Source organism: Talpa occidentalis, unplaced genomic scaffold (genome assembly GCF_014898055.3).
Source record: "Talpa occidentalis isolate TD23 unplaced genomic scaffold, MPIMG_talOcc4v2.1 talOcc4.8, whole genome shotgun sequence".
NCBI lineage: Eukaryota > Metazoa > Chordata > Mammalia > Eulipotyphla > Talpidae > Talpa > Talpa occidentalis.
In genome coordinates, this window is record NW_023605194.1 from 20,909,266 (window position 1) to 20,923,809 (window position 14,544).

The 14,544-nt window shown below is 44.6% G+C and overlaps 1 protein-coding gene across 1 annotated transcript; it reads right to left on the minus strand.

Moving 5' to 3' along the window:
• Positions 1-2,651: 2,651 nt before the first annotated feature.
• Positions 2,652-6,122, minus strand: WNT8B (Wnt family member 8B). The gene is made up of 5 exons (XM_037497142.1): positions 6,093-6,122; positions 5,164-5,302; positions 4,238-4,363; positions 3,372-3,514; positions 2,652-3,197 (listed from the first exon to the last, which is right to left on the minus strand). The coding sequence occupies exons 1-5, from the start codon at positions 6,105-6,107 to the stop codon at positions 2,652-2,654; spliced, it is 969 nt and encodes a 322-aa protein (XP_037353039.1). The 5' UTR covers positions 6,108-6,122.
• Between the last annotated feature and the right edge of the window lie 8,422 nt (positions 6,123-14,544).

Below are 14,544 nucleotides of genomic sequence, written 5' to 3' on the forward strand. Positions count from 1 at the left end.
GTCTATATCTCTGCCCCAACCTGCTGCTAAGGCCAGTTGAGGCTGGGATTCTTTTCAAGAAGAGAACGCCCTGCCTGTGTGCAGGCTCATGGGCCAGGGACAGGAAGGAGACAGTGTTTTGCTCACCCCCACCGGTGTCCTTGTCACTTCTCAGGACCTCCCTCTGCTTCTGTCTTTAGGTGGAGACAGATGGGCCCCTAAAGAGCACACAAGAGGAGGGGTGGCGCCTGGGTCCCAGTCCTCACCCCACGGTGACTTACTAGTTAGTTGGTGGGACAAGCCAGCCATCTTTCTCAGCATCAGTTTAAATCTGTAAAAAAGAGGGGTTTGACTAGCTGACCTCCAAGATGTCTTCCCAAGCAGCTGTTTTCAAGTTGCCCATATTTGTAAAGCAGGGCACAGCCCTGGTGAGGAGTGTCAGGGAGAATCTAAACTCTGTGAGTGAGGCTATCAGTGTGGTGTTCGCTCCGGTTCCACTGCAGTGTTTGTGGAATGCACAAATGAATGAGTGGATGATACAAGAGGTAGCGGGGAAAAAAGGTAGGATATCAGATCTAAGGTAGCTCAGTAATTTTTCTTTATAGAAATCAAGTGAATCTGGTATCAATCACATCCATTGGAAATACAAAAACATAATCTATGAATCTTTCTGGCAGCACGACATGTTCCAAGAACTGATTGGGCGTTACCGGATAGGGAGCAGGATAGTTTTACCACTTTTATGCTGAGAGACTTGGAGAATGCACCTTACTTCCAACACTGTACTTTATGTTTTCCAGCTGCTTGCCAAGTCAGCTTACTGTCCGCCGGGCTAGTATCTGCTGCTGCTCCATTAAGGCAGGAGGGCCAGGCAGGAGATTCACGAGGCCCAGAGCAAAGCTGAGGGTCTTTTGCTGATAGCGCTGGAAACAAAGCCCTAGTAGACCATCAAAGGAAGTGTTGAAAGATCCTGAAAGGAAGGGGAACCTCTCTCCTCAATGCTAGGAGGACCAGAAGATGTGTAGGGGGGAGGCCAGGGGCTTGGGGTCTGACGTGGCCACAGTATCAGTTTGTGACATGGAGTCCTGCCACTCTCACAGGTCAGCTTTATACCGAAAGCGTGTTGTTATTTACATAGTCACATTTCCTCTGTGCTCTTCCTCCTCTGGAGAAGTGGGGGAGGTGGTCCAGCGTCTGACCACTTCTCCAGAAGGACTGCTTAGCACCAGGTCCAGTTGCTGGCTGGGCAAAATTGTGGGCAGCAGAGGATCTGTCAGGAATTGACTGTCCCCTTCCCAGAGCCCCCTTCCACCAGTAAGTCCCTGCCCACTGCTGCTCCATGAGAAGAGAATCAGGAGACCCAAGCACTGCAAGCAACAAACTCTTAATTATTGAGTGAACGTATTAGTGGGAGATTTACGTGGCTGATTTACTAATCCTTGGCAGCTTAGCCTCAGTCAGGTCAAGATAATTACTTAGGCCACTGGGGAAGTGAGGCTTTAGGGAAGCAAGAAGGCTTAGAGGTAATATCTTCTACCTGCCCTCCACTTTGTCCCCAAACATAAGTTCAATAATTGGGGTGAGGCGGGGGGAGAGGGCATATCATGGTGTCTGCAATAAATTAAGGCTCAAGGTGCTGAACTTCCTGTTAGCAAGTTTTATTGCAGGAAGTTACTGAAAAGTCCTGTTTGATACTCTGTTTGATACTCCCAGGTTTGAGAATCAGGTTAGTAAAAAAAAAAAAAAAAAAAAAAGGGTCCTACCTTCTCCTTCCTTATGACCTGCCTATTGAGGTGCAAATCAGGATCTGAATGAGAAATTGGCTTTATTTAGCCAACTTATTTATTTAGTCTTGGCTCAGATAAACAAGGGATCCTTTGGGGAAGGAGAAAAGGTGAAGTTGGTAGGAGAAAATTGGTTAGGAGCAGGGAGGAATTTAACAGGTAGGCAGTGACAGGTCATCAGTGCTGACATTGTTCCCAGATATTGTAGTTAAGTGTCTGAAGCCCCTTGGGTGATGGCAGAAAGGTCATTGTCCCAATGGTAAGTCATTTGAGACATGGCATTACAAGGACAAGGAACACCCTTGGTTTTCAGCAAGTCAGAGCTCCAGGGTTACCACTTCCTCCATCTTCAACCCCCTGCCTCTAGGACCCGGCCCCCAAAGACAGGCTGCCAACACTGAACAGGGAATCAGAAGCACCGGAGGGGTGCTGCAGAAGAAAGATGGGGCCATGGCAGAAACCTGATAGCCAAAGTGGGGACAGAAGGAAGAAAATGGGTAAAGGAGACCAGCCATGGTTACACCAGGAGTCTGCATCTCTCAGAAGGTTCCGCCAGTTCCTAAGTCTTGACAGACTAGGTCAGGCGGTGGGGCAGCTTGGAAGGGCAAAAAGGAATGTCTATTCTCATCCTAATCCAAAGAAGACCAATAGTCGAAAAATCTCAGAACAGTTCTCAAACCTATTAGTGGGCCGCAAGGATGGCTCAGACAAAACTCCAAACAGTGCAGAGGAATTGAGGGAAGAAGATGGAAAGCGGCGAGCTCACAGAGAGCTCTCGGGACCCCTGGGCTTCAGAGTGCGAAGGCCCTATAACCTCAGGTTCCTCAGTACTGGGGTCGCTAAGAGAAGCCGAGGACAAACGCGGCAAGGAGGGGAGAGAGGCGACCCCTAGGGCTTCCTCCCGGGCCTGTGCGCCGCGCCACCCCGCGGCCGCTCCGCGCGGCTGCAGAAGTACTTGGTGACCCGCCGGCGGCACTGCTCGCAGCGGACGGCGCAGCACCAGTGGAACTTGCAGTTGCAGCTGGACACGGTCTCCGCGCGGCGCTCCTCCACCGCCAGCCCGCAGTCCCCGCAGAGCCGGCGGCAGCTGCGGCGCTCCCAGCGCCCCAGGGCCCTCCCGCGCCGCAGACACTCCCGGCCCTCGGTGCCCAGCAGCCCTAGCGTTTTGTTCTCCAGGCAGTAGTCGGGCGAGTCCTCCAGGTGCACCAGCTCCCGCGTGGAGATGGAGCGGAAGGTGTCGGCGATGGCGCCGCGGCCCGCCGCGCTGTTGCCGGCACCCTGCAGCAGGTCCACCTTGAGCGCCGCGTGGTACTTCTCCTTCAGGTGCGCGCCCACCTCGCGGAACTCGGGCAGCTGCAGCCAGCAGGTCTGCGTCGTGCAGCTGCCAGACACGCCGTGACACTTACACGTGCGTTTCATGGTGCCCTTCACCGCCTGGAGAGAGAGCGGAGTGAGCCCTGGGGAGACGGCCTCTGGGCGCTTGCGAGGCCTCTAATCTACCTGCGCAGCTCACCTGCCACTGCTGTTGAACGTACCGAGGAGCCGCCCTCACCTCAGATGGGGTGTAGCTGGAAGCAGCTGCCTAACTCCTAGGGCTGAAGGACTCACCTTGCGACCAGCCTCGTTGTTGTGCAGGTTCATGGCTGCCCGGGCATCTTGTCCGGTCTCTAGGGCATCCACGAACTGCTTGGATATTGCCTCCCCGAAGCCCACGTTGTCGCTGCAGCCTCCCCACAGCCAGCCTTGGCCCCCTGGAGAAGTGCATGGGGAGAAAAGGTTGTTGATCAGGCGGCAGGGAACTTCCTGCACTGCTGTTTCTAATTAGGTTCGGGGGATTCGGGATGTGGAAAGATTAAGGTTTGGGCGAGTGCCTTGTCTCCAGATTAGTTTCAGCCTAGATTTTTTTTTTTTTTTTTTTGCCACCTTTGCGCGCCCACGTCTTGCCCCCGCCAATCTCCTGCTCAGAAATCCATGACGTAAGTAGTTGCCTAGTGGATTCCTTGCCCGGGGCCGGCGTGCTCCTCCGAGCACAGGGTTCGGGTAGAGCGTGCACGTGCTGAATAAGCAGGTTGACATCCGGACAAAATAAGCCGAAAGGGCGAGGAAAGCCCAAGCATTTAGGGGAGAGTGAGGCACCACTGAAAGAATACGGGACAGCCAAGTTGGAAGTCGAGTTGGAGGGCTCAGGGCATCAGAGATGCGAGAGAAGGTCGAGCCCAGGGAGAGGGGCAGGTAAGGACTTCCCCCGTGTCTGAGGGAGTGACAGTGTTGTTCCTTTATTATTTTAATTAAGGAAATCGCTCAGTGGAAGTTGAGTTCCAGGCTATATGAGCCCAATTTGTCACTATAGGGGTTGGGCTGCAACTGGTTGACCCTCAGATTTTGAGGAACACAATTCCTCATTCTGCTAAGCTTTTCATTCTGTAGGTGAACTTTATTGGCCTGTCCTACCCACCCCCAAAACCGCTACTCACCCAGTTGCCCGTTGCGGGAGTCATCACAGCCACAGTTGTCAAAATCCCCAAGGCTGCAATTTCTTGTCAGGGTGTACATGACCCCAGCAGAGCTGATGGCATGTACAAATGCTGTCTCCCGATTAGCTGGCAGGAACCAAAAATAGGAAGAGTTGGAGGGAAGGGCTGTAGCTCAAACAAATACCTTCCTTGAATACCATCGGTGTACCTCCTTTCCCGGCTGCACCCTATTTCCCCATCTTTATAACGTACCTTCCCCACTTTCAGGATCTGCTCCAGCCCTGGTCTCAGCCCCACTTCTCACCCCTCCCATCTTTACAGGGCACACATTTTATGACTAAATAGGCAGCTGGGTTATCATTGATGCACATGGTTGTAAAGGATTTAGGTGGGGAGGGGAGAAGGTGAATCTGAGGGCCAGGTTATAAAGAACCCATCCCCACTTCCTCCTGAACACTACTGGTCTAAGAGGCCAGTGCTAGTCAGTCCTGGAGAGAACCTGTGATGATCAGCTCTTTCATTCACTGGCTTGGCCACTCTATCTTCTCCATGAGCATCTGTTCACCCAGTCAGTTCCCACTTGTCCAGTACCTGTCTACGTAGTGTGCTGAAGGAAGAGGCTAAGAGGCAGGGAGAATTATGACTACCACCTACCTCCTGAAGTGACTTGTTGTATGAGGAAGACTTTAGCTAACTGGGATGCCAAGGATGGTTTTGAAATGGGAGTGAGGCAAAGGTGTTGAGGATGAAAGAAAGAAGCTGTATGCACAAGAAGGAACAGAGCAGATCCCAGAGGGAAAGATGGCCTGAGAGTAGAGACCAGATAGGGCATCAGGGTGCAGAGGAAACAGGGGACCATCCCTGGAGAGTGGGGCTCTAACCTGTGGCCAGGGGGTCCAGGGAGCTGTGGCCGAGGCTTTCCTTACCACTGCGAAGGCCACCGTGGCTGGACAACTGCAGGGCTCTCTCAGGGCAGTTCCAGCGGTCCCAGGCAAACTGGTATTTGCATTCTTCAATACCGCTTTGGGCACCAGCTGCCACGCTGCTGGAATAGATCAGGTAAGCCTGTGGGGACACAGGGGTCAAAGTTCAGACTCACAGCAGCTGGACTTGGGAGGTTTTGCCTTAAAGAGACCAAGCACCTCTCTCCTGCCCGCTCTCCTATCCCTCCAAAATAATGACAAAGTAAGCACTTTAGAAATGCTATCTTATTTAACATTAAAAATAGTCTTGTGTATCAGGGAGTCAGAGACTCACTTTATAGATTAGAAACTTAAGGCTCATGAAGTTGAAATAAAGCAGTTTTCCCAAGGTCCCATAGCTAGCAAATGGTAGAAACTAGGAATGAAACACAATTTTATCAGATGCTAGGCCCCATTAGCCTTTATTCACTGTACTAGTCTGCTGCTTTAAAAGGATCCCCACTTACATATTTCATGAATTTTCAAGCTGTTCTTATTCCATTATAATCTTAGAAAATAACATTTTGGAGCTGTAAATATCTTTATATGTCAGTCAGCACAATTCCAGCATTTTCAAAATGAAAAGTGCATCTTGTGCCTACATCTAGTGAATGCATTCCAACCCTGGGGAAGTCTCCTGATTTTTCTGACTCTGTAAATTCTGTCCATAAACTCAGAATCAGTACTCCTGAGTTCTTGCCCTTGCTGACACTAGCTCTCCATGTGGTGCTGGGTGTGTCACTAGCCTTATCTGTGTGAGGGTTTTTCTGTCTGTAATATAAACAGCATAAAAAAATGGCAAATGAAAATGAAAAATAATTCGGCCTGCTTAGTCTTCATTCAAGAAACTAAGACTAGTGAAATCCAAATAAGTCAAAGGAATTTTTCCTTACCTTTGGACCAGTCATCAGGAAATTGTTCACAGACCTAGAAGAAAAGTTATAGTGTGTGTAACAGAAGAAGACCAGAGCATTTCTATTGGCAAGAATTGTAAGAGTTAGTTCGGCAAATATAATTGATAGGAGGAAAGGGAAAATGGTTTTGCCAAAGAAAAACTATGCATAAGGAATCTATTCATGATAATTTATTTTGTAAAAATATGTCCTCAGGAGCTAGCATGATGATTTCTTTGGAAAGTTAAACTTTGAAATACCATAAGCGGTGGGTGTTTGGGCATTATTTTGCCATGGGGTAGGAGGAAAACTAGCATTAACTGACTATACCAAATGCTCTACTCTCATATTTTACATGTTGATCTTGTTGAGTCCTTACTGTCTCAGGCATTACTCCCCCTATTTTTCAAATAGGGAATCAGAGACTCTTAAAAAGTTAAATATATTGTTCAAGCTCACCCAGCTAATAAGTGATTGAAGCAGGATATGAATCCAGGTCCATCTGATTCCATGGGACTCTGGAAAGAATAGTTTTCTAATCAGAAAGAGGTAAACAGTGGAATTTCTCTCTAGGAATTGAGTCATGATTGAATTCCAAGAATAATCTGATTCTGGGAGAAGTTTAGGTGCACCTTTCGAAACTGAGCATGGACTTGCCATATCACTTGGCAGTTCCATGCTAGGTCATTTTTTCCTAGAAAAAAACTTATTTTTATTTATGAACTTGCACTTGAATGATCAAAGTAACCTTATTCACTATAGTAAAAAATTGGAATCTACCCAAATATCCTTTAAAGATTGAGTGATTAAAACAAAACCCGTGGTATATCCATTCCATGGAACACCACTCAGCAGTGAAAAAGTGAATCACTGATACATGCATCAGGGTGAAGCTCAGGGAAGTTACACTGAATTCCCAAAGCAAATCTCAAAAAGATACATACTGCATGATTTCATTTACATAAAAGTTATGAAATACAAAATTATAGAGCTGGAGAATGGATAATTGGTTGCCAGAAGTTAGGGATGGGGGGTAAGTGTGTCTGTACCAGAATCTCATGGTGATGGTAGAGTTAAGTAGTTTGACTGTGGTGGTGCTTAGACAAAACTCTACATGTGGCAAAATTGCACCAAACTATATGAAAATGCGCGTGCACACACACAAACACGTATATGTACCACACTGAGTGAGCTATCGGTATTATAAAACAGCTGTAAGATGTTAACACTGGCATAGACTTGGGAAAGTGTACCTAGGTCTTTCCTGCACACTTCTTTGCAACCTTCTGAAAATCTATGATTATATAAAAATAGTAAACACACACATGTGTATGTACATACATAATCTTGACTGCCAGTAATTTGGCAAATGAACTTTAGTATAGGCATTTGAAAATTAGTCCAAATATTACCTGTTATTTTTTGTTCTCCATTATAATGGCAGAAAGTAACATGGGAATCAGGTGGGGTTCCTGAAAGCTGGTGACCCCTGCAGTTCTAAAGGCCATGAAGATGCTAGGCATCACCAGAAAGCAGACAGAAATGAAATCAACTGAGGAAGTTCAGTCCCCTGTTAGAGGCTGGAAGAGCTTGACTCTCTTCATACAAAATATGCGCAACGCCCAAAATGTGGGTAGCTTTTGAAAAACAGCGTTAACAAACTGGGAGGCTGCCAATTTGTTATGAGAAGGTGAAAAAGTTTCTAAAAAAAAATACAATGGAATTTTAAAAAAATCATAAGGTTACAGAGTCCAGCAAAACTAAGACTGACTTTTTAAAGCTTGGCAGGCAAAGTTCAGTCGACAAAAACAAGCATCAATCTCTCGGAGGAGCAGGACCAGTAAAGACAACTTCAACCCCTTAGTGAATTCACAGTTGCCAAAGCCACTATGAGTTTGGGGATAAATTTCTGCTCCTTAAAGACACGTTAGAGAAGTCAGGTCATTTGCCTCAGAGAAAGGAGTCTCAACTTTCTCTGGCTGAGAGCACAGCCTTTATGTTAGGAATAACTTTCAAAGACTTTTGGATATTACCAGGCCAGACAGGCTAGTCCATTCCATGAGAGACAGTATCTGGAAAGTACACAAAGTAACCGAAGAAAAATAATGTAGCTGAGAGGAAGTTTTGCCGTGAGCCTGGGTGAAGATACTTTCTGTGAGAGGATATGTAGTTGGACTCACAGGGAGTAATGAGCAAAGATACTAGAAAGCTTCCTGGGAGACCCTACAATATGCAAAGAGATGTATGACATTCGGGGTTAGCCAAAATGATTAATCAACCAGATTTAACTGAACATCTCCTATACAATAAGACAGTGAACCTTATTCAGACATTGCCATAAACTGACTTGTGTTGTAAATCCTCAAGTTATTTGTAGCCATAGTTGAACTGTTCTGGCTGGTTTACTCATACCCAAACCATTCAGTATTAAGAAGAGACTTGTTATAGATGTTCACTAGATTTATGGTAATGATCACTTCACAATATATCTATGGAGTCATTATGTTGTACACCTGAAACTAATCTCTATGTCAATTATCACTCACATAAAAAATAAAAAGACTGTGTTCTTGTGGTGAGCCCCCAAAGAGAAGGATCTTGATTTTCATTAGTGACACCATGGCAAGGTGTCTTTTTTTTGGGGGGGAGTAAAATATAATATGGATAACAATCAACATGAGCATGTGATGTGAGGTGATAGCCAAATAGCAAGGAATTTAAGTGTTTGGTACCACCAGGAATAGTTATGATGGAAGGGATGACCCTCACCAACAGTTTAGCAGATAGAGGCAGCTCTATAGGACACAGTACAATTAACATACTCCTGGGAGGAGGAACAAGCCTCCCTTCCCCGGTGCATACAGTTTCAGATGATATAACCCAGACTGGGTGTCATTCAAAGGACTTAAGCCTTCTTGGATTTTCTCAACTATTCTCAGACCTTTTCCTGAACTCCAGACTTACATATCCAAATACAATCTTGACATTTCCATTTCAATATTTAGTAGACAAACTTAACAGGTCCAAAACTAAAGTCCTGCCTCTTCACCGCCACCACCCAAACCTGCTTCTTCAGTCTTCCCCAGTTAAGTAAAAGACAGTTCCTCCTTCTAGTGGTCAGACAAAAAGCTTGGAATCTTCTTTGATTCCTTTCTCTCACATCCTGTTTAGTCTGTCTTCAAATCCTGCCAGCTCCCGCTCAAACTATACCCAGACTCTAGCCAGTTCTCAACACCTCACCCCGGTCTATGCTGTGATCATTTCTTGCCTGGATTATTGTCAGTGCCTACTAACCAATATCCTTGCTTCCATCTTTATTTTCCTACATTCCATTCTCAAAATAATTGGTCTCTTCAAAGATTAATTCCTTTAAAATATAAATCAAGTTTTGCCACTCTAAGCTCAAAATCCTGTACTATCTCCCATAGCATAAAAGTTAATTCTTGTCATGGTTTATAAGATCCTACATAAAGCTGCTGCATCCTATACTACTTTCCCCTGGATTACTCTGATTCAGTTACTCTGGTCTCCTTGTTCTTCCAACACACCAGGCACTCTCCCCTTCTGGGCCATTGCACTTGCTGTCCTCTGCCTGGAATACTTTGTTTTCTCAGCTGTCAGCTAACTTGTTCCTTCACCTGCACCTCTTGCCCTTTAAAACAAATGTGTTCTTCTCCCAGAGGCTTTTCTTGATGATTTTATTTTAAATTGCAGCTCCCCATCCCCTTTCTTGCTTCATTTTCCTCCATGGCACTTTTCATCATCTGAACAGTAGATTTGATGTTTGTTTGCTCTTTGCTTCTTTATGGTAGTGTTTCTTGTCTGTTTTATTCACTAAGTATTCCTAGTACTTTGAGCAATCACTAAGGATAGTAGGCATCTAATAAACAATTGTTAAATCAAGGGAACTCATACTTAGGGGTGGGAGCAGGAAGATGTTATCATCCGAGGAAACTGAGAAGGAACAACTATCTAGAGAGAAGATGGATTAGAGAGGATTCCCTCACGCATGCTCATGGTCTTAACCACCATGCTTATGTCATTATTGGGAGACATTATAATGTCTCCCAAGCCTTTACCTCCAACTCTGACTTCCATGCTGAGGCTCAGAGCTGCCTTTCCAAATGAATACTAGATTTCTCTACTGGGATTGTTTCAGATTGTAAAGAGAGTATTTCAAAAACCAACTCATCTTCCTTGCCAAACTAACCACTTCTGACTACCATTCTTTTGTTAATGGAATCACCATTCACCCAAGTTTCTCCTAATTCATTGTCAGTTATTAAGACTCATCTGCATTTCAACCCTATTGTACTTTTCACACATCCATTCCCTCTTTTCTATCTCATGCCACAGCCTCAGTTGTAGACCTAATACCACTGTAGAAGTGCCGCTAATTGACCTCTCTGCTTGTAGTTTTTACCCCATTCCAATTCAGTGCACAGTCTGCTGCTAGGCCAATTGTCTAAAAGTCTGATTCTTATGTCATTCTGCTCAAGAATCTCTTGTACTTCCCCAACTCTTGCAGCTCAAGACCCTCAGTAATATGATCCCACATATCTTTCCTGCCTGTTGCTCATGAAATAACCCTTCTTGTCCAATCTTCTAGTTAATCTGAACCACTCGTGATTCCTGGACATCCATGCATTCATACCTCTGTGCCTGTGCTCATGCTATTCTGTTAAATCTTACCCATTACTAGTATTTTCAACCTATGGTGCTGGAACAACTGGCTTTTCATGTGCAAATGAATGAAGTTGGACCTGTACCTCACACCATCTGTAAAAGTCAACTCAAAATGAATCATAGACTAGCTGTAAAAGCTAAAACTATAAAACTCTTAGAAGAAAATATAATAGAAGTTTTCATGACCTGGGATCAAACAATGATTATTTTAGTTATGACACCAAAACACAAGTGACCAAAGAAAACATTAACACATTGGATATCATCAAAATTAAAAACTGACTCGTGCTCACTTCAGCAGCACATATACTAACTAAAAAATAAAAAACTGACTCAAAAGGCAACATCAAGACAATAAAAAGCCCACAGAATGGGAGAAAATATTTGTCAATCATTTTTTTTAGGCTAGACTCATGTATCAGATGCTTTATAAAGAAGACTTACAATTAAACAATAAAAAAGCAAATAACCCAATTAAGAAAAAAGGATCTGAACAGGCTTTTCTCTGAAGAAGATATACAGATGACCAAGAAGCCCATGATCAGATATCATTATTAGTCACTGGGAAATACAACAAAAATTCATACCCACTAAGTTAAAAAAACAACAATGAATATTGGCTAAGATGCAGAGAAATCAGAACCTTCATTCATTGCTGGTGGGATTGTCAAATGATGCAGCTGCTTTGGAGAATAGTCTGGTGATTCCTCAAAAGATTAAACATGAAGTTACCATATGACCCAGCAATTCCACTCCTAGGTAGAAACGCAAGAGAATTAAAATATGATGGAAAGATGAAATCTTTCCATTTGAGACAGCAAGGATGGATCTCAAGGGGGTTATGCTAAGTGACATGTTGATTTCACTCATTTGTGGAATATAAAGGGAAAAAGCCATCAAAGAAACCAAACAAAAACATACCCTTAGGTTCTGATAACAGACTGGTTGCACAGAGGGGAAGGAGGGGGGATGGAACCTGTAGAGGGCCAAGAAGTTGGTTGCGGATGGTGGCTGGACATTTGGTAGTGGCTTGGTGTGATACAGACAGTGCCCAAGGTGAGAATCTGTACATCTGAAACCCATGGAATGAAGTAAGCTAATGTTACCTCAATAAAAAGGAAAAGAAAAAAACCAAACCAAATCACAACTAAAAAACCATGTTCAACAAAAACTTCTACATGAGCATCCATAGCCATATTATTCATAGAGCCAAAAAGGTGAAACAACCCAATGTCCGCTAATGCTTATTGGATCAATGTAATGACACAGCCTGTCTGCACAGTGTACTCAGCTGTAAAAAGGAATGAGGCCCTGAACCCCCCTACAACATGTTGAACCTTGAAAACTTCGTTCTAAGCGAAAGAACCCAGAAATGAAAGGTCCAGAAGAGGCAGAAGGTCCAGAAAGGTCCAGAAGAGGAAACGAAACGTAGATTGGAGCTTGCCAGGAGCTGAGGGCAGAGGGAAGGTGATCCCCAATGGATATGGGGTTTCTTTTGGGGATGTTGAAAATATTCCAAAATAGACTGTAGTGAGAGCTGTGGGGGTTAGTGTCCATACCCAAAACCACTGGTGTCACTTGAAGAGTGATTTTATAGTATGTGAATTAAGTCTAACTATTATGTAAAATCTTACTTATTTTTAAATAAGTCTCTAGTTCAAAGCCTAAGAGCATTTCTTTTTCCTGCCTGATGCTAAGGTTTCTCTTTATTCCCTTATACTGGGCGACAAATATGAGCTGTGTTCTTCATCTTTGTATCCCTCCAGCTCCTAACTTGGTACCTTGAGCACAGTAAGTAATCCATAAAAAGTGGATTGAATTAAAGAATTAAAAAAATGAAACATCATCAAAAGCAACAGAAAATTGGAGGAAAATAAGGATAAGATTCGGGACGGAAGTCTGTGGCAAGCCAGTGCTGCTGGGAGTTCCTGATTTCATGAGCAGATGACTGTGCTCCATTAGCAGCTGATCCCCAGACAGCAAACTCCAAGCATATGTACACAGAGGCTGTGTTACCATCAATATTTTCAGCGAAGTCAATCTGACACTACTGCTATGTGTAATTGTTATCGTGCCTCATAGTAATCAAGCAGAAGTGGTAATCAGTTTGCATAAATACCTGTAGTTACTTCTGCTTTTCCACTGTCAAATACAAGCATTATTGTTTTTTCTCCTTTTGTTAGTCTTCTAGTATATCTGTTGATAGCGTGTAAAATGTAATTTCTCTTACACAATAAGAGCTAATATCGATCAAGTCTTTCAGGAACTCTCCTGAATGCTCTACCTGTATCATTATTTTTAGTTTTCATAACCGCCCCATGGGGTAGGAGTCATATTATTTATTGTTTATTCTGTGCACACCGAATACTGTCTTAAGTGCTTTACATGTTTTAAGCTCATATAACTATCTAAACAATGATATGAATGAGAAGCTATTACGTTTTCTGGTTCACAGACAGAGAGGGGCTCGCCAAGCATCATGTGCATTAAGTGGCAAAGCCAGGCTTGGAATCTAGTCGGTCTGACTCTGGAGCATGTGCTCCATAGCTTTGCTCTTCTGCGGCCCTTATTTCCCTTGCTCTGATTCCCACATGCTAATGCAGGGCTTCTGGTACCTGGAGAGTCCTGAAGTGCATTTCTTGAAGGTCTCAGTGGTGTTTTGCACACACCCGGGGACAGGCCCAGCTAGTTCTCACGTCGTGTTTGCTGTTTTCTGTTCTTCCAGTCTGCTGCTTCCAGGTCAGGAGGCACCCAGATTTGCCAGGCATAGGCTTTGCTTTATGTGGACACCACCACATCCCCTGGGAACATTTTGGGGGGACTGCTTACACTGTTGTTGCTCACACTGGGTTTAATGAATTAAAAAAAGTAGGGACAAGCAAATACAGCACACTAATGCAAGATGTTAATAATGGGGGGACACGTGCAGAGTCAGAATGAGGGGTTATGTGGGAGCTCTGTACTTTCTGCTCAAGTGTTCCATAAATCTGAAACTTCTCTTAAAAAATAAAATCAACTAATTTTTTAAATATTAGGATAAATGTCTTCTAACCTCCTTTAGAGTTTTACTTTTCCACTCTGGTATCCACACTGCCATGTGTTTTAGTGAGATTGTTCTTCCAGTTTGGGCTTAAATACCCCCCACCCCCACTCACCCTCCAGTGCCCTTCACTGGACAGAGGGTCCACGGACAAATGCAGGTGACAAGCTTGGTGGCTGGGTCTTCTTGATTCCCTTCCTCTAGAGAAAATTCTCTGCTGAGAAGCCTCTAGAACCTGGGGTCTGCAACCCTACCAATACTCTAGCCCTCCCCATTGTGCGGAGTCCAAGTGGTGAGCCCAGCCTGGAGCCTCTGCAAAGGGTGGTCCTCTCCTTGCAAAGATATGGGCACTTTAAAAAAGTACCAAGTAGAATCTCCCATGTTCTCTTGATACCATGTTGGGTTCAGCTTTCAGGAGTCTCATGCTCTCCTGGCCATTATGGTAAGCTCCTCTGGGCTTCCTCTACCCCAGTAAGGTCTCTGAAGAATAGGTGCAAGTGCACTTTCCCATTTTAGGGAAGATTCTCTTCCTTGGAAGTTAGCAGTTTCTGAGGGCTTGAAGCAAATAGATGAGGATAGTTTCTGGCCAGATAGAAAAGATAATTACTGAATGAGACTCTGACTGAAGTTCTAGCCCTGCACCTGTGCCCAGATGCCTGAAGAGGGTTATTTTGATGAAAGCATCCCCACAATCTGTTCTGGCCTCATTGTGAGTCCCAGCGAAAC